Source organism: Dermacentor andersoni, chromosome 6 (genome assembly GCF_023375885.2).
Source record: "Dermacentor andersoni chromosome 6, qqDerAnde1_hic_scaffold, whole genome shotgun sequence".
Lineage (NCBI taxonomy): Eukaryota > Metazoa > Arthropoda > Arachnida > Ixodida > Ixodidae > Dermacentor > Dermacentor andersoni.
The window spans coordinates 178368415-178394133 of NC_092819.1; the positions used below are offsets into that span (position 1 = coordinate 178368415).

The 25719-nt window shown below is 45.5% G+C and overlaps 1 protein-coding gene across 1 annotated transcript in view; it reads left to right on the forward strand.

The window, feature by feature from the left end:
• Positions 1–25719, forward strand: part of LOC126523919 (uncharacterized) — a 359924-nt gene that overhangs the window by 128264 nt on the left and 205941 nt on the right. The window contains exon 6 of the mRNA XM_050172335.2: positions 10954–11113. Within this exon, the coding sequence (XP_050028292.2) occupies positions 10954–11113 (160 nt within the window). The remainder of the gene's footprint in view (positions 1–10953; positions 11114–25719) is intronic.

A 25719-nucleotide genomic window follows, 5' to 3' on the forward strand; every position in this document is an offset into this window, starting at 1 on the left:
TTCCGAGAACATAGTAAGACTCTCATTGGGCTTTTGAACGCGGATTTCAAGGAGACGCTGCGCGTTTTCCCTCCTGTCGATGCTTGAAATGGTATCCAGCAGCTGTGCGCGGAAGTCGTCCCACGTGGCAAAGCTCCTCTCCCGAGACAAGACCAATTTTGTCACCTGAGCACCTTCTGTCCACTTCCATCACATAATCACAGCAGTTGATCATTGCACCTAAAGTAATTGAAGCACGGCCATATTTGTCATTTTCTGCTCACATGTAGCTTTATTGTGCTTTTCTTCATTCTCACATTAACTATTTTTTACCGTGCAGCCAACATGTCTGGTGCATTTTCCGATGAGTATCATCGAGTGCGGAACAAGGTGTGCGCGTTTTTTGCGAGGTTGGCCATTATCATATTTGGCGATTTCAATTTTCTAAATATCGATTGGTCGACGCTCTCTGTATCGGCCACGGATGCGGCCGCACATACCTTTCTCAGCACTTGTCTTGACGTTTCATTAACCCAAATTATTAGTCAACCAACACGATCCACTGAAACTTCTGCCAATATACTAGACTTAGTTTTAACTAACAATCCTGATATATTTTCCGACATAACTCATGAAGCAGGCATTGTTGACCATGATGTTATAATTGGAGGCATTAACTTTTGCGTGAGCAAAAGAATAATTACCAAAAAGAAAATAAGGTATTACGGTAAAGCCAATTTCGATGCAATTAACAATGAATTAACATTTTCAGATCAATTTCTGCATGATTTTCATTCACGTTCCGTTGAACAGAACTGGGTCCTCTTTAAAGCCACCCTTAGTTCACTCATTGACACCTACATTCCTGTTATCCATTTCCTGCAAAAGCAGTTCTCCTTGCTTTACCAACAAGCTTCGGTGGCTTAATAACAAAAAGAAGATACTTTACAGGCAGGCAAAGCTGACGGGTCTAGCGAGTGCCCATGATAAACACAAAGCGTGTGAAAAGGCTTATAAGGCATTGGTAAAATCTACTCGCCATAACTTTTTTTCTCGTGATTTACCATCCATGCTAAAAAATAACACTCATCGCTTTTGGCATGTGGTGAATCCTGGAATTCGCACTGACATCATTCTTACTGATTCTTATAGTGTTCCTATCCCTGATTCAGATTGCTCTCAACTTCTTAATGATACATTTGTAACAATTTTCACTCATGAAAACGTTAACTCATTGCCAACTTTAAAGACATTAGAGGGAATCACAATGCATGTGGTCGTAATCAGTGAGGCTGGTTACTACTAACCAATCTTAAAATGTCATCTAGTGCCGACCATCTAGGTTTCAATAACAAAGTTTTAAAGAATACATCGCATAGTATTTGTTCTATGTTAACCGCTCTATTTTCCTAGTCACTATCAACTGGTGGTATTCCTAATGACTGGTGCATTGCTAAAATAATACCCATTTTTAAATCAGGTGATCGTGCTTCTCCCCTTAATTATCGTCCCATCTCCTTAACCAGCACTATTTGTAAATTACTCGAACATATACACAGTCAAGTCATCAACTTCCTTGAAGACCATAACATTATTTTTAAGCATCAGCACGGTTTTCGCAAGGGCTACTCATGCGACACCCAAGTTGCCGGATTTATTAATGACATACACCCACTAATAGACGCTGGGTTCCAAGTTGACACAATATTTTTAGATTTTTCTAAGGCATTTGACCGTGTTCCACACCATAGGTTGTTACTTAAACTTTCACAGCTTAACATTCACCCTACTATAATTGCATGGATCACCGATTTTCTCTCATCTAGAATTCAATTTACATCAGTTAACAATTACAACTCTTGTTATGCTGATGTTATGTCTGGAGTTCCAGAAGGCAGCGTACTTGGACCTGGACGCAATAAGTGCATGGTGTTCTAATTGGTTAATGCCATTAAATATTTCCAAAACTAAACTCATGTCTTTCACCAATAGGCCACAAATTCCAACCACCTACTCCCTTGGTAACAACGATGTGGAACTCGCAACTACTTACAAGTACCTTGGCATCAATCTTCAGTCAAACTTATCATGGAATAATCATATTAATCTTACCCTTGCCTCTTCAAACCGTACTCTCGGACTTATTAAACATAACTTAAAAGAAGCCCCAATGCATGTTAAAAAACTAGCATACACAACATTAATCCATCCTAAACTAGAATACGCGTCTGCCATCTGGGATCCCGGGCAAACTTATATCATCAGCAACATCGAAGCCTTGCAGAACCGGGCTGCGCGATTTATATTTTTGATTATTCACGTTGCACCAGTGTCACCTCATTAAAAAATAAAGCCGAGTTGGACAACTTCGCACTTCGCTGTAAAATTTCTCGCCTAGCACTTTTCCATAAGCTTTATCACCATCCATCACTTCACGATGATTTCTTTCAGTCACCACCAGTTATTTTTCCACGCTGTGACCATCCATACAAAGTCAAACGCATTAACTGCCAGTCATCCCATTATGCATATTCGTTCTTACCACGCACAATAACTGAATGGAACGCCTTACCATCAGTCATTGCCATGGAACCAAACTTCACTAAGTTTCAACATTTAATTCGCTCACGACTTGTCGACTAATCTTATTATTATAATTTTTTGCGACTTTTACAGTTTTTTCGATGTTTGTTGGTGTTTTTCATTGCAGTTGCCTTATGTTCTCCTAATATGTACTAATGTTTTTTCTGTAATAATTGTGACTTAATTATCTTGTATATTACCTATGTTTCACTGTATTATTACATTCTCTTGTTTTTAGTAATTACAAACTATGACCAGTGCCTGTGATCGCACCCCCTTATGTAATACCCTCGTAATGAGGGCCTATGGGGGTATTTTGAATAAATAAATAAATAAACATTGAATCGTGCGGAAACACTTATTACAGTCACCTAACATCATTGCATGTCAATCAAGCTATTCGTCTAATAACATTTTCATCTCGTAGCATTAGTGTGAATTAATTATTACGTGCACATAATATTTTGAGCGGGACTGATTTTACAAAATATAATCTCAGATTACTATATTTAGGGCATTCCAGTAACCATCATACTAAGGACATCTTTAGGCATAACAAAACTGGATACAGTCTAACCCACTTATAACGATACCGGTTTTAACAATACATCGGTTATAACAATTGTGGTGATGGGTTTTCACAAGGCTCACCCTACGAACGACGGTCAGGAAAGGGCACGATGCTCCTCCACTCCGCAACGCACAAAGGTGCTACGGCAGGGTTCGTCGACACGGCGCAGAGAAGGCTCCAGAGTAAGATCGCCAACAAATGTGGGTTTATTCACCCAAGATACAGCACAGTGCGACAGCCATGGCGCTTACGGGCAAAGGCTCACCGCAAGACTGATCGAGTACGCGCACCCGCTGTGCTAGGGCTAACCAGTAAGCAGTCCACCAAGCACGAAAACGAGGAGTGGCGTGAGCAAAGGTCCCATGTAGCGAACTCGTTGCGGCCTGTGAGCATCTGCCGTGGCGAGGAAGCGCTCAGTGGAAGAGAGCTCGGGTGGAGAGGGCGCCTGGGGGCCGCCACTCGGGAGGCCAATCAGGGCGCGTCCCCGAGGCTCTTGCTCGCGCTGTGATTTGATTTGGGGAGAGAGAAGCACGCTTTGTGTGGGAAACTAGCTCCGGTGTGCTAGACATGTTAGCCAGGTGGCCGTTGCGGCAGCGGTTCGTGGAGACCGGGCAAAGCACAACGTGCGAGCTGGGGGACGAGGCGCGGGAAGGTACCTCAGTCCCCACATTCCCCCCTCCTGAGACCGAGGCCAGCCTGCAAAGGAGGCTGCCTGAGGCCAAGTGGCAAGGTTGACTTGGCCAAAGTAGGCTAAGCCAACAGGGCAATGTCCAAGAGGATGCTGCCGTCGTCATCAGAACCAGATCAGGGAGAAGGTGCCACAGCAGTCGAAGAGGCGAAGGTGTCGCTTCTCTTGATGCGACGCCAGGGGGGTCCAGCCTTGGTCACAAAAATTCCACACCCCAGGAAGGGCCCACAGCCAGGAGGAAGGGTTGCCAGCCCAGGAAGGACGGCCAGCCACATGCAGAAATGTGGCTGGCTAACCACGGGTCGGAAAACGGGTGCAGCGGTGGAGACCTCCACACTCGCCACTGGCTGGAGGCCAAAAGTATCGAGCGATGCAGGCAAGAAAATGAGTTACTCACCTGCTGGTACTGATAGCGCTTGCTCTTTCCATGCGCGGCTCACGTGAGGAAACTTCCCCCAATCCCCAAACCAGGTGCGCGCAGCTTGGGTCGCAGATTCCTACCAGTTTAGCTTACAAATTTTGTGCAAGGAAACGCGTTGCTGCATATGCTCAGGAGTCTACTCGCGCAACACAATTGTTACACGCTATCAGTAACTCGACTACCTTAGAATTGAGATGTGTAGTATGGTCTAGTCTTATTAAAGGGAACACCAAATTAGTATTCCAGCTCTGATCAATAGAATGTCCATTGAATAGAATTCAGTGCGGTTTTCTTCTTGAAGCTGAAGTACCATATTTACTTGTATAATGATTGCACTCACATAATGAACACAGCCCCCACATTTCCAATCGAGAAGTGTGTTTTTTCTTTTTCTTGCATAATGATTGCACCCTGAACTTGCTGCCATATAAAAGGAAACGCACGTTACGATTCGGCGTCTGACATGGCGTTCGGTGGGTGCGATTGTGTCTGACGCCGTGTTGGATGCAGAATCGTACTGTGTCTCCTACTTTTATTGCAATTATATGGATGCTCCAGGTGCATTTTTGCCGTTGTCATCGTCTCTGAGTGCCGCATAATTTACACCTGCGCAAACAGCAAGTTGTTCTTAATGGGGTAAACTTGGCTCCAATGCACGTGCTATCGAGAGTGCCTCAAGGCTCTGTGCTTGGGCCTCTTTTGTTCCTAGTTTATATTAATGATTTAGTAGTAGGCCTTAATTCAACAGTTAGACTGTATGCCGACGACTGCGTCATGTATCGTGCAGTGAAATGTTATGCCGATATGTCTCTCTTACAGGACGACCTTGAAAAAGTTTCTATTTGGTGCAAGCGGTGGCAGATGACTCTGAATACTGGTAAATGCTACCATGTGCAGTTTACAAAGAAAAAGAAAAAATTCCCCAGTTCCTATTGCCTAAATAATATTGCACTCAGTACCGCTAAGGATGTTCAGTACCTCGGAGTTACGTTTTCTGAAACGCTTAACTGGACTAATCATGTTAACTCAATTAGCGCGAAAGCTCACCGTCTTCTTCACTTTTTCCGACGAAATTTTAAGCATTCTCCTTCATCACTGAAGGCAACCTTGTATTTAACAAACATCAGGCCTATTCTAGAATATGCATGCGTTATCTAGGATCCATACACTAAAAACCTCACAGAAAAAATAGAACGCGTCCAAAAGCAAGCAGCACGCTTCGTAACAGGAAATTATAATTTTACTACCAGAGGATCCAGAATAAGGGAAGGGTTGGGTTGGAAAACTCTTTCTTCACGCAGGAAAGTCCTAAGATTGAAATTCCTTTACAATATATATAAAAGTAAAACTGGTATCGACAAAACACTGTTCATCAAGGAGCCGCATTACGTTTCATCTAGGAGAGACCACGCTAACAAAATTAGAGCTTATCAGTGCCGTACCAATGTGTTTAAGTATTCATTTTTTCCTAACACGATTAGCGATTGGAATGAGCTCCCTAATCAAGTGATGGCAGCTTCTAGTTTTGAAAATGCTATTGAGAGTCATATTCTTTGATTGTTCTGTTATTCATCTCTGCACATACGCTACTTTTTTTTCTGTTTTGTTAGTTACTTTGTCACTCACTTTGTTTTGTACTTTGTTAGTTTCTATTCCGCTTTTGCGAATTTCAGTGCTTAAACTATGTTCTATTTATTGATGTATTCTTTTGATGTTGCTGAATATGTTTCCATTGTGACCACCTGTATTTTAACCCCCCTACGATAATGCCGTACAGGCGATGTAGGTATACCGAATAAATAAATAGTGTAGGTGTTAGCGAAAGCGTGTGAGGGAAGCTGACGACCGCGGCTCAATCTTTTACTTTGGCAGCCAGCAACTGCGCATTGCGTGGCCATGGCGCGCCCTATCTTCGAATCGATCTGCGTTCGGGGTTGAGTTGATGGCAGCTCATACCTTTGTGTGTGCTGCCTTCTCGCCACTCAGTTTGCATTGAAATGAATGTTTGCAAGTTTATATGGCCGATGGAACTACTATCCTTACTTTATGTAGCTGTCTCCACATTTGCTATCGCAGTCGATGGTTCGCATTTCAGGGAAACTGACATCTTTAGAGGTGGCCGGGGAAAAGAAAGGCCACTCAAAATTTTACCCTGCATAATGAACGCACCCCCGAACTTTGCGCATATATTTTGAGAAAGAAGGCATGTTCCTTATGCTAGTAAATACAGTAGTAAAGATGTGTTGTGTGGGGATGCGAGACTCTCACGCATCCCCTGATATGCTGTTTTCCCGCACGGCTCGCGTGGCCTGGCGCCCGCGGCGGTCGGCGTGGTACAAGCGCGGTGCGAGAGATGGCGCCGCCGTCGCGGCGGGGTTACTCGGGCGCCGAGGGACAGGCGCTTGGTCTCTTTCCCGCCGGGTCGGGCGCACGGCGTGGACGTCCCACGCGCGCGCGGCGACCCATGCTTCTGCGAGACCGCCTCGCGTGGCGGCCTTCGAGCGTGCCTCCGTTGGCGTGACCGAACACGTGAACGACCAGGTGTTGGGATCCAGCATGGGGCGAACATATTCGCTCGCAATGCGGTCGCGGTAAGTCGGACTTCTAGATTTGTCGCGCCCCATCGGCATGTTTTGGGGATAGCAACTCGGCTAGCAGGCATTGATCTATGAAAGGTGCAATAAATGCCCTTCTGACTGTTTGCACTACTGTGTTGTCGTTCCTTTGTCCCAAGAGTATGGAGGAGAAACCCGTATCTCCCACAGTTGTTGTGAAAATCAATGAGGTATTTTTTTAGGTAGTGGGCCATACTGTCTACCATGGCAATATTGCATTGCTCGGAAAGTGATGTTTTCCAGTTTTCTTCCAGAAAACAAAGTTTTCCCATCTCCATGGCGGGTAGGTTGTGTCGATTATCATCAGCCTGTTAACCCTTTATGGATGAGTGTTGCTAACTGGCAACACACCAAAACATTTTTTTCGTGCAGTTTTCTGGTTTTAAGTAGGATGTTTCTGGCTGAATGTCGTGGGCCAACGCTCAATGACAAGTAGCAAGAGTTGGCTTCGAGCAAGAATACGGGAGGAGGAAGAAGGCATTTGCCACTTTCTTTTGAAAGTGCGCTCAGGCGATGCAACATCTCCAGCTGCAGTGGTCTCACACAAGTGATGTAAAGCAAATGAAATGTACGCCTATGGTTCACATGTGAAGAGAGCTGCCTCTACAAATAGCAAACGAAGCCATTGGTGGCGTTGGGTGAAGCCCACTTTGTTTTCCGCCTGATGTGTGTCCCCTAATGCTGAAAAACTTCCTGCAAAATATTTTCACCTTTCCTTGGTTATGTTACGATATTGGCTTTTGTAAGGGCCGCACCTCCAACTTGGCTGGCAGAAATTTGTAGAAAAAAAAATTCCATTGGAGAAGCAATTGCGTTCGGTGCCTCGGATGCCGTGCGCACATGTGCATTGGCGAATTTTTGCTCGCTACGCACTCTATGTGTGCCTGCTATAGATGGCGAGGGCTGCACGTTGACCTCTGGTGCAATGATATGTCTGGGGATCTGGGATGCGCACACTATTTCAGCCAAGAGGTTTGGTCCTGTTAAGGGCTGCACCTTATTGAAATCGTGGAAAAAAAAGTTCGGCCTTACACAAGTCTATACAGTATGCTCAATGTGTTTTGCACATTTCTATGGAATATTCATTTTTTTGGCGGGGGGATTTATATGTCTTGCCCTTCTTGATCGATTTTAATGATACTTGCCAAGTATGTATTTCAATGTACTAATTTAAATACAGTGGAAGCTCGTTCATATGTCTTGGAAAAAATGTGCGAAAAATGTACTAACCAGAAAAAACATACGATCCGAAGTCGCTAAACAATTTGCACACTCAACTTTAGTTGATGTCTGCGTAATGCGAAGTGTTGCATAAATTGCTGCAGCTGACACATGCACTGAGCTGATAAATCCCAATAAGCGCGTTGTCCTTTTTATGGCTTCGGCAAGCTCATGTGTCTGCTCCTCGAATTTGGCCTTGCGGGAAGTTTCCATGTGTCCACTCGGAACGAATCGTTGCGACATGAGAAGCCGACGCATGTAAAACTGGTGGGGCCCGAGCGACGGGAAACATAAAAGAAATTGAGCTGGTGAACAGCCAGAATACAGTGCCACCAGAACGAAACATGAGTCGCTTATTTACCCTTTGAGGGTCGAATTATTTTGAAAAAACTTTCCCAGGTGGTCAAATTACTTTATTGCGGATCTTGAATGTACAAAATGTATAAAGTCGGGAATAAATAGTAAAAAATAATTAGGAGCAGTATTTTGGTGTCGGCAGCACTCAGAACTGCAAAATGTTCGATAGTATTTCCGAGCGTGGTACTCCTTGAAACACGGGTCTACGCACAGCGCCCTATTGCAGTCTGCACACCTAAAATGCGTGTCTGTACTCTTGGAGCGAGAAGTTGTGTAGGCGCACACATGACATCTCTGTGTGCGGCTGCCTTGGGCAGAGGTCTGAAGCACCCTCTCGCGTAAGCGCGTTGCCGCGGAGAGTGAGAATACCTCGTGAGCAGTGGTGATAAACAAGCTAAGAGCAGTGCCAATCAAGATAGAAATCAACTTCCACCGCCCCTGCGAGAGCGTGCCGACAAAGAGAAAAACCACGTTTCGCGCGCCTCCTTTGCGATGATGCTGCGGAACCGAAACCGCGAAAGCGCGTTGCCACTGAGAGCGAGAATACCTTGCAAACGGCGCTTATAAGCAAGCTAAGAGCAGCGCCAATCAAGATAGAAATCAACTTCCGCCGCCCTGCAAGAGAGTGCCGACAAAGAAAAGACGTTTCGCGCGCCTCCGTTGTGATCACGCGGCGAAACCGAAACCGCCAAAGGGGCGTTGCCGCAGTCTGAGGGACGCGCTGAAGCTAGCAATCAGCTCTGTTATCTCCCCAAGAAGGTAGCACCAATTTCAAACGCATCTTGTAAGTGCTAAGAGGTGGCAGCACCTCCCGGTGAGCACGCATCGTCATTATGGCACGAAATTTCAAACGGAGGGTCGGAACCGTACCTGTACGGTAAAGACCTTGCGGGACAGAAAACCGTCGCCGTACATGTACGGCGTAAACCTTCAAAGGGTTAAAAGAGTGCTGTATGTTTCCAATGGAACTACGTGCCACGTGCTGTGAAATAAATAGGTGAAGATCTTTATTGCAATAGAGTTGGCAGTAATAGCTGTGGATGCGATGTGTGGTGATCCGAGAGGATATTTGCTGTTACCGGAACAAAAAACTGAACACTGGTTGTTAGACAGCACTGTGTGTTGTCTTTGGTTCCTCTTGTCTGAAGCACTGTTCGTTTACATGTCTAAGCTTGCATGGTACAAAATATGCTTGCATTGATTACCGTACTTACACGATTGTAAGTTGACTCGAATGTACGTCGACCCCCCCATATCGAGTGTGACAGGGAAAAAAAAAAAAGGGCACACTCGTGGGCGCATTCTATAACGAAAATTTCTTAGTAGCTGGCATGGTCACTGGACTACTTGTCTTCACTTGAGCCATCGTCCTCACTAGTGCTGCCATCATCATTGCTGCTACGGTTCCACAGCACGTCATCGTCCAGCAAAATTCTGTATTTGCATACATAAGTGCATTTGCATACATACATAAGTCCACGCCGAAAGCACCCAACCACACACAGCCATCAGGGAGGGTCTTTTGACATGTCCAGTTGGCGTAAGTTCGCAGTGTTCTGCCGTCAGCCACTCATACTCACGGTGGAGCAGTTCCTTAAATGGCGAAGATCCAGGCTTGTCTCATGACCATGTCGTACGTCACTAGCAGGGACCCATCACGCATTTCAGCGACGTATGCCGCAAGCTTGGCCTCCAGCTCCGGAAAGCATCCCGACTTCGGGCCGCGGAAACCTCTTCGTTTGCTGTCACAGGTGAAAATTTTGCTTCGCTGCAGTCGCCACTCTCGCACCACCCATTAAGAAACATCAAACTTCTGGCCTGCTGCGCAGTTATTTGTTTCTTCAGCGTAAAGGATACCAGCCCTCTTGAACGCTGCTGTGAACGAGTGCAGAATGTTCAGTGGACTCATAGCGCTCATGATTGAGGAACCACGGAACTAACATGTGGCCGGCAGTCAAATCGAACACATGAAACTAAAGAGATACATGAAAAGAGAAACACATAAGCGGTGTCTGCTCTTCCATGAACTATGGGTTCCACCGCAAATGGAACAGCGGCACTTCCATGAACTGTCGAAACTTCCTCCCATGAGTGCTGTGTGCACTGTAAAACTAAAAAAATGTTTAAAAACCCTTCCAAAAAGTGGACAAACATGTGGGATGGCAGAAAGCTATGGGTAGGTCCGTAGAGCAAACCTAAAATTGTGACTACATTTAGCTCCCTTGATATCGTGTTGGTCTCGCTTTCTTACTGTGCCATGTTTTGGTTTCGATTGTAAGTCGACCCCCTCCCCCCCTTCAGATTTTCACATTTTCAAAAATTGGTCGACTTACAATTGTGTAATTACGGTAACCTCTATACCTAGTGCTTGTCATTGGACAGTGTGCGTCATTACATGCCTTTTCACTGCATCGCAGTGTATGCTTTTGCTCCTGTACGCATCTATTTTCTGGGTGGATATAAATAAGATTTCATTAGTGGCTTGTCTCTGGTCTTATTGCCGAGCACGATACTGCAGGGAGACAGGCACGGCAAGCCAAGTGGTTCTGCAGCTGTCCAGCCTGGTGGAAGTCGGTCGTCGACTTGGGGCCAGGAGGTGTCGATTGCTGTGCACCCTAGGTGAGCCCCTGGTGCGGACCTTGCTACTCCTCGGCACCTGGAATTCTCCACAGATCAAGGTAAGGCTGGTGGCACCTTTCAGTGTGGTACTTGCCTGGTTGTGCCCACTAAAGTGCTCAATGACGACGCCAAAGCACGCTCTTAAGTCCAGACCACACATACGCTTGCAAACGTGCGCAAGCTTGTGCCCGCATGCCCACGCATGCACAGGTGGTGTGGCACGGCTCATACACGTCAAAACGCGCGCGGTGACGTGTGTCTCGGTGAACTGCTTCTCTGTTGTTGCGCTCTTGGTCTGCTGCGCGTCGGTGTGTCTGGCTATGCAGCTACGGTGCGGTACATTCAACTCTCAATGAAGCAAATTTATGCAGTCGAACCCACTTATCACAATATTCAAGTGCCATGAAAATTCAATTATTATAACCAATAATTGTAACTGGGTTGCATGAAACAATCAAAATAGGGGGATGGCAGAGCTGATGTGAGAAAACTATAATGGCGGGGAGGCCAGAGCCCCTCCCCACCACCTTCCTCAATCCAATTGCTGATTCTGTTCACTCGTTTAACTGCTTCCTGGGTGCTCCAATAGCGTGTAAGAAGCTGCGGCTGTCGGTGTTAAAGAATGGCGCTGCTATAACAACTGCAAAGAGGTGTCATGGGCGGCAAGCGATATGCGAGCTCTGCCGATGCATCGCTTTAGTGGCCCCAAAAGGGGTCTTTTGAAAAATGCGAGAAAGTTGCCGCAGCAGCCTGCCAGCTTGAGAAGCCCAGAAGAAACACTGAGGCGAGATCGCCGCAGGCATCTCGCCACGCACTTCTCACTGGCTTGCATGAGAAAACCCTATGTCAATCAGCCTTGCATGCTTTACGTAAAGCTTGCTGACATCCTCCTGCAAGGCATCCAGGAGCTCCACATAATGCAAGCAGAAAGTTCCTCGCGAAAACGAAGCCCCGGAGGGACTGAATCATCTGCCTGACCTCCTGTGAGGACATTGCTGAGGCACCCTGCCCTGCCGCTTCATCGCTGCCGTCGTCGGCGTCACTGTCACCGTCGCTATCTGATGCAAGCACGTTCGCAATGATCTCTCGGTGGTTAGAAGCACTTAGTTTCCAAATATACAGCCGTGCACCTTTCACCGGCAATGTTGTGCATTACCGATAATCAGCGAGCGGATTAGCCATCTTCCATTTCGGTGGTAAGTCAAACGAGGCTGAGAAACCATGTGGCCAGGAACGATTTCGACACAGTCAACAAAGATGAACACGAGCGATTAAGCTGTTCGCAGATTGCTCGCTGCTCGCTAGATTGCTTGCTGGCTCCTCACTGAGGGAGGAGCCAGCGAGCAATCTAGGAGCAGCCCAGCTGGTACAGTCCATTTGTGTTTCAGAGTGTAGCACGGCATAGAGTGTAAGGGTCATCGGACGATCCCACCGCTGTCAACCAGATGTAGGAGTCGTCGGACGATCTCGCCGCTGCCAATATTTGAAGGAGTTGAAGGTCGTAGAGAGGAACTCGGTGAACAGGATTTATTTACATATTAACATTTTAGACAAGACATACATCGACAGTCTAGCGTGACTCCCAAATGGAGCCCGCAAGCCTAACATACAGCAAAAAGCTTACGAGCACACAGCTCATGAGTACATTTCGAGCATGACAACGAGCACGCATCTCACTAGTACATTTCTAGCATGACAACGAGCACTCAGCTCACTACGACGAGCACACAACGAGCACGCTCTCGCAGCCGACAACCGCTGCTTATAAGCACTTGTCCCCCCCTTGATTCCAAGCGAATGGAAACGTTCGTCCAGTCATCGTTCGACATCACCGAAGATGACCCGCCCTTTTGGAGGAGGCGGGCTCACATACTCGTGTTGCACACACACACACAGGTGTAAAGGTCCGGAGCCGACGTCAGAGGGCTTCGTAGAGCTCTGCTCTGTCAAGGGTGGCACTGGCGGGTAGGTAACCCCGCGCCATGTGGCTGCCGGTTATTCGCAGTTCTCTGAAGTGCGCCCCGTCCGGTTGGTTGGGAACACGTGCAGCGGGCTGAAATAGCTGGCACGTTGCCACCCCGTCCGGCCATTCCTAACAAGAGCTAGGGTGCAGCCCATTTGTGTTCGGATGGGTGGAAGGGCAATGGGAGAGATGCACGTAGAGAAGGCTGGAAAATGAGCGCGCAGCGGCTGTTTGGGCAGCGGGCCATCGTGCAGTGGCTTGAATTTCTCGTTTTCTTTTTTTCTTTTCAAGGACTTCGCATTTCACTACCTTTCGGCACGGACACCCTGCAGCCAAACTTCATCGTTATAACCAGTAATGTGGCATTGGGATATTGTAGTAATCAGATTATTTCACCATGGAAAACATACACAAAGTTGATGGTGCAACAGCCTCTCATTGTTATAACCGATGTATTGTTAAACCCAGTATTGTTATATGTGGGTTCGACTGTATCATGCAAGAAAATGCTTCTTCTTTCCTTCTTGTGCTGATCTAACAGCTATAAAATTATAACAATTGCGTTTATACATATCGAAGCATCTTGAAACACGGTGAATAACAAATTACGAATTGCCTTTGAGTGAGCTCAGTGAGCATGCACTGTCACGTGTGTTGTGGAAAAGGGGATCCTGGGGGTTGAACCGATGCCGGGTGTTTGGACCTTTACGGCCCCTCAGTGGCGGCAACACACCCCTTTGGCCTCGACTTCACGTAGACGGCTCCCCCGGACTGACCCACCCGGGCGAAATCGGTAGTTGCCTTTTCCTGTCTCTCTCCCCCTCGAACCTTCGTCTTTCTCTCACTTTCCAACTTTCCTGTCTTTTTCTCACTTCTGAATTTCTGATCCTCCAGGCAGCTAGGGTTAACCTTGTGTGAAATAACCAAGCTTGGTTATATCATATTTGCTTATAGTGGTTGTGTACAGCTGGCATTGGCAGACCTTGTTTATTTATAAGGCCTGTCACGTCCCCTTGTTGGGCTCCGCAGTGGGCGGCTGTAACCACGGCCGAAATTACTCCAATTTGTGTGGCTTGTTCTTTCCTGAGGCTCCCTGATCGTCCTCTCACAAAAAGAGGGCGCACCAATTAATGTTTCAACTTCTTTAATAAGTCCATTGAAATTTTTTCACGTTTCCATGTGATTCACAGCGAAACCCCCGACAAGACTGTAAGAACTGTATCACCTTTTGTTGTCGCGAAATGCCTGACTGAGACCCTAGGTGTAGGATACAAAGTCACGAAAATGGCCAGTGGTGACATTCTCCTTGAAGTCCGTGATAAAGCTCAGTACGAAAATCTGCCAAAACTCATCTCGTTTGGCGGCACTCAAATCTCTGCGAGTCCTCATCGTTCAATGAATAGTACACGAAGGGTAGCATCAGATAAGGATCTGTTGGAACTGACTTAGACAGAGCTCCTAGAAGGCTGGAAAGAGCAACATGTTATGAATGGACAGCAAATTAAGATCCAACGCGACGACAAGGAAATTCTGACAAAACACCTCATACTTACCTTTTGTACGATCACATTCCCTGATCAGATCGAAACTGGCTACATAAAAATAAACGTAAGACCGTACATTCTAAACTCTCGACGCTGTTTTAAGTGCCAAAGATTTGGTCACGACTCTCAGAGCTGCAGGGGCCGTACCACCTGTGCAAAGTGCACATCGCATGAGCACCCTGCTGATAACTGCAATGATCCACCCCACTGTGCAAATTGTGACGGTGAATACCTGGCATATTTTCGCTCCTGTACCTTATGGAAGAAAAAAACAAGAAATTATTACGCTCAAAGTAAAAGAAATTATTTCCTTCAAGGAAGCACGAAAATGCCTCTCATTTGTGTTGCCTTCTTTCTCCGACATGGCACGGCAGGGGGCAATGCCACAACGGTTCTTGGCGGCCATTAGGACCACGCAAAGTAGACCTACGGTAGCACCACTTGCCCCCACTGTGGGATCAGCTAGTGCTGTTCCACCAGCCAGCAAGAAGAGCCAGCAGTCCACCGAACCTGCAGGCTCTACGACTTCTAGGGCTTCTGTTCGCACAGAGAAGCCCTAAACACCCGCGAACGTACACTGCGAGCGGGCATCCAGCGCCTCTGGGGAGGCGATGGATACATTAAGTGTATCAGCATCTCAGACACCGAAGGATCGGCACAGCTCGCAGGGGCTTGCCAAAAAAGGCAAATCCCCCATCACAGGGCCTGGTAAGCCTCCTGTGGGCTAACATAGTTTTCCTCTCTTGAACACACATCATGATACACTTTCACTATGGATGCAAAAATATTATATTGGAATGTGATGATGTTAAAGAACTTCTGCATAAACATAATCCAAAGGTGCTGTGTGTTCAAGAGACTCATCTGAAAAGCACACAAACAAACTTTCTTCACAACTACGCCATCTTCCGAAAAGACTGTGACGAGGCTAACGCTTCGTGCGGTGGCGTGGCAGTCATTGCAGACAAGTACGTACTCCTACATCAGAGATTTCCTCTCAGATAGAAAAGCCATCCTAAAGGTCGGGGACAAAGCCACAAACCGCTTCCTACTGGGCAGGCGCGGCACACCACAGGGCCCAGTGTTATCTCCTCTCCTTTTCAATATCGGCCGAATAGGCCTACCGCCGCTCCTCGATAACATCCCAGGGATCCGGCATGGCCTATATGCCAACGACATTACCATCTGGTCGTCCACAGGGTCCATCGGGGAAATGGAGAACCGCTTGCAGGAAGCTGCAGACGTGGTGAGCGACTATGCTAAGTCATGCGGGCTCAGCTGCGCCCCCCAAAAGTCGGAGCTACTCCTGGTCTCACTGCGAAAGAAGCACACATCCGACTTGCCGACTATCAACGTACAACTGGAGGGACACACCATCGTTCCGTCTCAGAGCGTAAAGATATTGGCAGTGGTTTTCTAGTCGGATCGCACCAATACAATATTAATTCAAAAGCTTAAGAATACAACAGCCCAAGTTACCCACATGATCCGGCGAATAACAACCAAGACAAGAGGCATGGGGGAGGCAGACACGCCTCGGCATGTCTAAGCCTTCGTCGTATCTCGAATAACTTACGCTATTCCATACGCACTTCTCAACGCGACGGAACTAAAGAAAATCAACACAATGATCAGAAAGGCATATAAGCAGACGATGGGCCTGCCAATCAGTACGTCCACAGAACGCCTACTACGACTAGGTGTGCACAACACGGCCGAGGAGCTGATAGAGGCACAGTTATCCAGTCAGCGAACAAGGCTGGCGGTTACGGAAGCGGGGAGGTCCATTCTCTTACACCTGGGGCTTTCTGCCCCTCTGAGCCATCCGCCGCCTCAGACTGTGAGCTTACCCCATGCCATCCGGAGCAACATCACCGTACGTCCTCTACCTTGAAATATGCACCCAGCGCACCATGCAGAGCAAAGGGAGGCCCGCACCCTGGCCATACACAAACGACACGGGACTTTACCCTCTACAGCCTACACGGACGCGGCTTGTTACCCCAGATGCGCAGCCACAACAGCCACCGTAGTCGTCAACAAAGAACATCGGACCAGCATTTCGCTCACACGATACAATCCCCTCCAAGCCGAGGAAGCGGCCATAGCCCTCGCGCTCTCCCAAACAGTGACGCTCTCCCAAACAGTTGAAGTCATAGTGACCAACTCCCAACAGGCGTGCCGCAACTGTGCTAGCAGCAGAATTCATACCACTATGCTCCGGATCATCAATCAAAAGCCGCCAACAAGATCAGTCATGATCATCTGGGCGCCAGCTCATCAATGCATTCCTGGCAACGAGGTCGCCAACCACGTGGCTCGAGATCTGACCCACCGAGCCGACGCCGAGGAAGCTGAACCTGAGCGCATGCACCCGCAGAACATATGCACCCCCACACAAGTCACTACCTAGAGAGCAGGAGCAATTCCTCCGAGCTCTACAGGTTAATACATTCCCCCACCCAACCAGGAATCACCTCATAGCACCTACACAATTCTCTCCGCAATGCCGCTTCTGCGCAGAGCCCGGGTCCCTCAGACACATAGTAGGGGGTTGCAGAGCGGCACCATTAAATCCTCCGAACCCTTACCCCACTAATGAGCTTTGGGAGAGAGCCTTGGCCAGCTCCGACCTCGAGGATCAGCAACGGCTGATTGCGAGGGCCCAGGATGCGGCCCGAGCTCAAGGCATTCTGGAATGACGACACCTCTCCAAAGCTGCATTCACCCAATAAAAATGTTTATTCTCTCTCTCTCTGCAGCTTGTCATCATGTAGCCTTACAGACACCCCTCGAAGCAGTATCAGTGCGGGGAGTTCTTTTTAATAAATTGGTTACTGTTTGCCCATTTACATACCCCAAACTATCGCCTCCAGATAACAGATTTCTACAACGTCATAAATCAGCTTCCAGAACCCTACATACTCGTGGGTGATTTTAATGCCCACAACACCCTGTGGGGAGATTCCCGTTGTGACTCGAGAGGTCGGCTGATAGAACATTTTCTTTCGACATCTGGTGCATGCCTATTTAATAAGAAGGAGCCTACTTATTACAATGTATTCCGTCACAACTCATACTCATTGATAGACTTAGGAATTGGTACTGCTTCTCTTCTGTCTGACCTGAAATGGAATGTCATCAAGAATCCTTTTGGAAGTGACCACTTCCCAGTCACTAAATTTAACAGCACAATATGATTCTCCACCGCATGTCCTTCACTGGAAATTAGTCTCAGTTGATTGGAAAAGTTTTAAAGAATGTACTTATTTACCTTGAGACTTTTTAGGATATTATAATATAGATGATGCCGTGTCATATTTTACTCATTTTATTATTGACGCAGTGCAAAAGTGCGTACCACAAACAAATGGTCTTTCATACAAAAGACGTGTCCCGTGGTGGAACGAAGATTGCGAAGAAGCGCTAAAGAGGCAGAATAGGGCATAAGACATGCTTCTTCGATCGCCAAATGCGTAGAATCTAATTGAATTCAAGCATATAAAATTACAAAGGAGGCGCACACGACGACAGGCAAAAAGAGAAAGCTGGGTGAGATTTCTATCGGGTATCACTTCTTACACACAAGAGAAAAAAGTATGGGATGGTGTAAGAAGGCTAAAGGGACAGCAAATTCATCCATTACCCTTGGTAAATGATAAAAGATATAGCCTGGAAGAGCAGGCCAATGCTCTCAGAAAGCATTTTGAATGAGTATCCAGTGCCACCCATTATTCGAAGTCATTCCTAAAACACAAACAAATAGCAGAAAGTAAGGCACTTGATCGTAAATGTTCACAGAACGAGACATATAACTGTCCTTTCAGTATTGCCGAGCTGAGAGCTGTCTTGATCACATGCAAGAGCTCTGCATCAGGACCTGATAGAATAATGTACGACATGATTAAGAACGTACACACTGATACACAACTGACTTTACTTGCACTTTTCAACACTATTTGGGTGCCGGATAGCTTCCAATTGCATGGAGAGTAGCGATTGTGATCCCCATTTTGAAGCAAGGTAAAAATCCTTCGTTGGCGGCAAGTTACCGCCTGATAGCCCTCACAAGTTTCCTTTGTAAGCTGCTTAAGAAAATGATCAATCGGCGACTCATGCATTTCCTGGAATTAAACAACATCATTGATCCCTATCAGTGTGGCTTCTAGGGCGGTCCATAACCGATCACCTCGTACGCACTTAAGGAAATATTCGCGACGTCTTTCTACATAAACAATTTTTCCTATCCGTATTCCTCGATATGGAGAAGGCATATCACACAATGTGGCGCTAAGGAATCTTGAGAGACTTGTCGGGAATGGGAATCCATGGCAATATGCTAACCCTAATAGAATGCTATTTGCCCAATTGTACCTTCCGCATTAATATCGGCAATGTGTTGTCACGTCCATTTATACAGGAAACTGGTGTACCTCAAGGAAGTGTGCTCAGCTGCACACTCTTCATAGTTAAGATGACCACACTGCATGCTTCATTACCACCGGTGATTTTTTATTCTGTTAATGTGGATGACATTCAAGTAGGCTTAAAATCCTGTAACACCGCAGTGTGCAAGAGACAAGTACAGCAGGTATTGAACAAAGTGCCCAAGTGGGCAGATGAAAACGGATTTAAAGTCAACTCCCAGAAAAGTTCTTGTGTTCTTTTTACAAAAAGAGAGGCCTGATTCCAGACCCGTGCGTGGAACTATGTGGACAGCAAATACCTGTCAAGAAAGAGCACAAATTTCTAGTTGTAATACTTGACTCTAAGCTTACTTTCATCTCGCACATAAAATATGTCAAAACTAAATGTCTAAAAACAATGAACTTGCTCAAAATGCTATCTCACACGACATGGGGTAGCGACAGAAAATGTCTAATGAATATTTACAAGAGCCTAATTCAATCACAGCTAGACTATGGTGAAACTTGCCAAGGTTGACGACTGGGCGTGTTGGCATAGCATTTTAGAGGTTGGATTGCGCAACATTTTGACGAGACACGCAGAAGAGAAACATACACCACAGAGCGCTACTTGCAACTATCATTTTATTCCCTTGTCAATTGAATAAATACAGGAAGATACTCAGGGGGGTGGGGGAGGTAGCAACAAAAACCAAATAAACAAAAAAAAAAGTTTTTGACAAACATGGCCTTTTACCAAAGCCAAGCCGGCTTTGTCCTGTGATCATTTCTGCTGCACTCGACATCGCAAAAAAGGAACAGGATACAAAATTTCAGATTAGCGCGTGAGGAAATCTATTTCCTTTGCACTAAGGGAGACTGATGGCGTGCTCACGCACATACTTCCCAAACGCTCAATCTCAGTGGCTTCGATTATCTCTCGCATTATTTGGCTGCCATCTTTGCTCACAATCTTGCAATTCTTAAAGAATGGCCGACATCCTATGGTGCCTTAGTATACAACTCTGCCGCCCCGAGCGCACTAAAGATGCTGGATCCCGTCCACCACCTCGGTATCCGTCTGGCCGCAGGCGCATTCAGAACTGGCCCAATTGAAAGCTTATATGTAGAATCGAATGAGTGCTCACTCCATATGCAGAGATCACACATCAGCTTCATATATTTCGTTAAGTGTCATAAAAGCACTGATGTCCTTAAGAAAACACAAAAATCCTGTTTTTATTCAGCTTTACTCGTACTTGTGCAATATTTATTCAGCTCGTAGACATGTAATAATATACTGGGTTCCTGGCCATAGATGCATTGAGGGTAATGGGCTGGCAGGCCAAATTGCCACATCAATTACATCGCAAGCTATCAATCCTACCACTGCTATTCCTACCACAGATCTCAAGCCTTTCTTGCAAACTAAACTGCGAAGCTGCTGGCAACACTTGTGGGACAGTGAAACAAATAATAAGCTCCACCTGATTAAGCCAAAGTTAGGTTTCTGGCCCTCCGTTACAAAATCACGAAGAACTGATGTCCTATTCTGTCGACTCAGAATAAGACGCACATATGGTACTCAGAATTTTCTATTGGCTGGCAATGAGCCTCCAACCTGTGGTAGATGTGGTGAGAGGCTCACTGTCCTCCACGTCCTCGTGGAGTGGCGAGAAGCTGAAAGAGAAAGAAGGAAACATTTTCCTCTAGCATACCACTATTGTCTCCCTCTCCATCCTGCTGTGTTTATTGGTAAAGAACCCCTTTTTACCACTAAAGCTGTCGTAGGTTTCTTGAAAGATGGGGTCTTGCATATTAATACTCCAAAGGTTTCGTACCGCGTCCTCTCTACAGAGAATGCTGCTGGGATAGTAGTCCTTGTATAGCATGCGCCTTCAGGTCCTTGAGCTTCAAGGGCTCTGTTACGGCAGTAGTGCTTTTAGGAATTTTTAGCCTAGGACCAATTTTGGCATTCTTTCACAATGTATCTTTCGTGTCCTTGGCATGCTTCATAGTCATTGCCATAGTTTTATGACGTGTATTCTACCGTCTTTTAGGCCCCTTTTCAGCCCTGTCACATCCCTTGTTCGTAATTTATAACTTCACATTGAACACATTCACATTGGCATGGCGCTCTTTAGCCATACTTGGCCCTTGCGCCACAAAACACTATATTCATCATCATCATCACCCTTTAAAAGAAAAATGAAATGCGAGGTTGTATTTAAAAAAACGTGTAGTATTTAAAAAAGCAATTTCAATCGCTGCTTCTGCCTTCTTGATTCCAGTGGTTCCAAGTTACATGTTTTTAACATTTCAGTTACGGAGTCACGTTGATATTTAAAGCAGATAAAGCGAACTGACATTCTTTGAATTCGTTCTAGTTTATGTTTTAAAACCTTTTGATCACACAGCACCACCGTATTCTAGGCTCGGACGGATATATGTCTTGTATGCAATCAACTTTACTTCTTTTTTTGCCTGGCAAAATGCAGGTAGCACAACTTCCTGTATGTTGATTGACAAATATTTTCGACATGAGGACACCAGTTCAATTTATCTGTTATGGTTATACCCAAATATTTGAAACTACATACTTTTACCTGTATATTATCAGAAATATTATATGTGAATGAGATCACTTCCTTTCTTTTTGTTATGTGTGTGTTATATGTGTGTGTCTTTTTTTAAAAATTAATTTCCATACCCCATTTTTTACACCACGAGCGTAAGTTTTGAAGGCACTTGTTGATTTTAAATTGCTCTTCCCTGCATGTTACCGGACAATAAGTTGGGCAATCATCTGTGAAAAGCTTAATTTTTGCAGGTGATTGGACAACCGCTGAGATATCATCAATGTATAGCATAAAAAGTAGTGGCCCTAGTACGGAACCCTGCGGCACGCCCGAATGCACCTCACGATTTCCCGACAAGGTATCTGTCACTCTGACTGCTTGTTCGAGATCGTTTAAATATGCTCCTATCCAATCAAGAACATCCGTACTAAGACCGACATTGCGAAGGTTGAAAAGCAGTTTACGGTGTGAAGCTTTGTCAAAAGCCTTCACAAAATCTATGCATGTAACATTAACTTGTACACAGGCATCTATAGCAATACAGAAATCATGAATCGTTTCGATCAACAGCATTACAGTTGAAAGGCCACTGTGAAATCCATGCTGAAACGAACATAATAAGTCATTTTGTTCCAGAAATTGTCTGATGTATTTGGCCACTATATGCTCAAATATTTTACAGCACCGATGTGAGACACAGGCTCAGCATTGTTCTATTGCTCATTGTTCAGTTGCTCAACATTGTTCTATTGCCGCCTTTTAAAATCGGGACCACAATTGCTCTACGCCAATCTTGAGGTAGCGAGTGGCATTTTAAAGACTTCTGAAATATTAATTACTAGGTAATACGACAACCACTCCCCGAATCATCGCAGAAATTCATTCGGTATACCGTCAGGCCCACATGACCTTTTCGTGTCCAGAAGGAGCAGCTGATCAAACACGCCTTCTCGGTTAATATTAATATCTGCTTGAAGTGGCAATGTATGAGCCGATTCATATTCTTTGTTGTCATCCTGGTCCGTACAGAACACTGACTGGAAATATCGATTGAATCTGTCAGCGATATCAGGCTTTTCCGTAATTACTTCCGTTCCTTCTACAATCTGTTCAATTCCTTCATTCATTTCCTTAAAAAACAGCCAGAACATTCGTGGTGAGCTCTTCAGAAAGTTAGTGAGAGTGTTATTAAAAAATTGTTTGTTAGACTGCGCCATCTCTGGCTTCAAGTTTTCTTTTGCACGAGAAATTTCCATCGAGAACCTTTTATGTTTGCGCAATATTTTTATTCTGCGCTTCATCTTAATTATTTTTTGGCTTATCCATGGGTTTCTTCGTTTAGTTTTCTTAGTGCGAGTAGGTACGTAGTTATCTAAACAGTACTGCACAATTTTCTTAAAACGTTTCCAGAGCTGTTCAACTGACTCAAGCCTTGATATAATCTGAAATTTTCCAAGCGACGTTTCTAAAAAGTCAATGATAGTCGTATCATCAGCACGACCGTAGTCTTTAACATGTGCATAAACATGACGCTTTGCTTGAATGCTGGTGTCACAGAACACGTCAACTACAACCATCCTGTGGTCCGATATGCCCTCCTCAACTGATACGGCGTAATCGGCCACTTTACTTGATATGAAAACAAGTCTAACAATGACTGTGACGTAGGGGTGATTCTTGTGCAGTCTTTTACAATTTGTGTCAGATTATGAGAAAACCCGGAAATCAGGAAAGTAGCCTACTAAACCTTCGTTAGGAGCAAACTCGAATATGCCTCTCCGATTTGGAGCCCTTGTCAAGATTATTTGATTACCTCTCTCGAGTCGGTCCAAAATCGTGCTGCCCGATTTATTTCATCAAACTATAATACATACGTCAGCATAACCCACATTAAATCATCTCTTGAATTACCCCCTTTAGCAGTAAGGCGCAGAATCTCACGTCTCAGCCTGTTCCATAAGCTATATCACAACTTTTCTAACCTGCATGGTACACTGTTACTGCCACCCGTTCGAACTTCTCGCCGCCTGTTCAACTCCAACAGTGTCCAACGCCTTCGTGGTTCGACTCTTGCATTCAACAAATCGTTTCTTCCCGCAGCCATTGAAGACTGGAATTGCCTTCCCGAAGCAGTTGCTCTTGAGAGAAATCCAGAAAAATTCAGGCAGTCCTTAACTGAGCTCTTTGTCAAGTAACTTGAACTACACATTTTTGTTTTCTCACACCATTGTTACATTACATTGTCCAATAGAAGATATTGATTTACGTTATGCTTTGTATACTTTGTCTTGTATTACAATGTCCTGTTGGGTGTCAATCTTTTATTACAAAGTATATCTTCATTTGTTAGCTTATTCCTAATTACTTGCTCCACCCCATCCTTCTATGGAAGGATGTGTGTTTTACCTTTTTTTTTGCCTTGTGTTTTCCACTGCTCTTTACTGTATCCTTCTTGTGTGCGTGTGCGCGCTCTGTATACTTGTAACCTAGTTGATTCATTGTTGAATAGCATTCGATCCTTTATATGTTATTTCAATACTGCTTCCCCCCCCCCCCTCCCTTATGTAATGCCCTGGTAAGGGTCCTTAAGAATTAAAAATGATGATGCCATTAGCTGTAATAGCCTATCAGCGCTACGGGTTTCTACATGACCTGTTGAAAAGCTTTCCCAGTTAATATGCGGTAAGTTGAGGTCTCCAGCCATTATAAGTCTTGTGTTTCCATTTACATGATCACACAAAAACATATTTAAGTCCTCTAGAAACTCGGGCGGAGTGCTAGGCGGTCTGTAGACTGCTCCAATAAGATACGTAATGTTGGCGTAATTCACCTTGCACCACACTGTTTCTGGTAAATGGCAATCCACTTTTATTGCCACCATTGTGCTTTTAGTTATCACTGCCACGCCACCACCTCGAGTGTCCCCATCTCATCGAAAAATCTTGTATCCCGGTGGTACAATGGAGTTATCCGTTATGACACTATTCAGCCATGTCTCTGTTATGACCATAATGGGGACTGTATGTAATAAGTAAGTATTCTAAATCTGTGACTTTGTTTACAATGCTTCGCAAATGTATTAAAAGAAATTTTAGCTATGATCGCGCCTGCTGAGGTGGGATCCCGCCCCTACTATCCACCGCTCCAGGCATACGCGATCCGCGATGAGCGGAAGCTTCAGAGCCGTCGTGACGTTTTGGTTTATCTTGTCTGTGCTTGCACTGACAACGAATGTTCCGTTTTCTATCCCATTCGTAGAGCTCACCGTTTACTTTAAGCTTATCATGACTCAGCTTCACTTTTGCGCCATTTGCTCTTTCTTCTTCACCGCTTCGCCACAACTTCTTCCTGACATCGACGGTTTCCTTCGCGTAATCATTGCTGATGCCAATGGTAGACCCCTTCAGCTTTCCACAGTTCTTGAGCACATTTTCCTTTTCTGAGTGACTATAAAAATTTATAATGACTGGTCTTGAACTATTTGGTTTTTCCTTGCCCAGCCGGTGAATTCTGTCTACTGATTTCACTATAACGGCCAAGTTTACTTCGAACAGATTACCAACAACGGCTCCCCTCAAGTCTGATTCGGTTTCACCAGAAGTTTCAGGTAGGCCGAAAACGATACGGTTATTGCGTCTGCTCCTGTTTTCATAGTCAGTTAATTTCTGTTCCTGTTGCCGAACTATAGTTTCCAGGCTAGTAATACGCTCACTCATTTCCTCAAGCACTTTAATATAGCCGGTCAATTTGTCAGTTTTAGTATTTAAATCGGATACCTCCTCCTTCATAGCATCTATCTTAGATTCAAATGTAGCCTGATTTTGTAAGATTTGCTCCAACATTTCAGCTGTCTTTGGCCCGAGGTTTTCCTCGTCACCTGACATCAAAAGCATCAGCACTGCAGACCAGCAATCAATGACACTAGCAATACAGTTGGGAGGGCACAGCAATACCAACAAAAATCGATTGTCACTTCGGTAACATGTAGCATTGGAGTGGTAACAAACCTGCATAGACAGTAAGGCCAGCTTAGGCATGTTTTCTGCAGGCCATGTGCCGTGCCCTCTGAAGGCTTCCTGGATGTGCTGCTCGTTTTCTAGTTGAGCCAGATGTGACGTCACCGCTGATGACAGCCGATCCTCCCACGCATTGCTCGCAGTATCCCGATAAGGT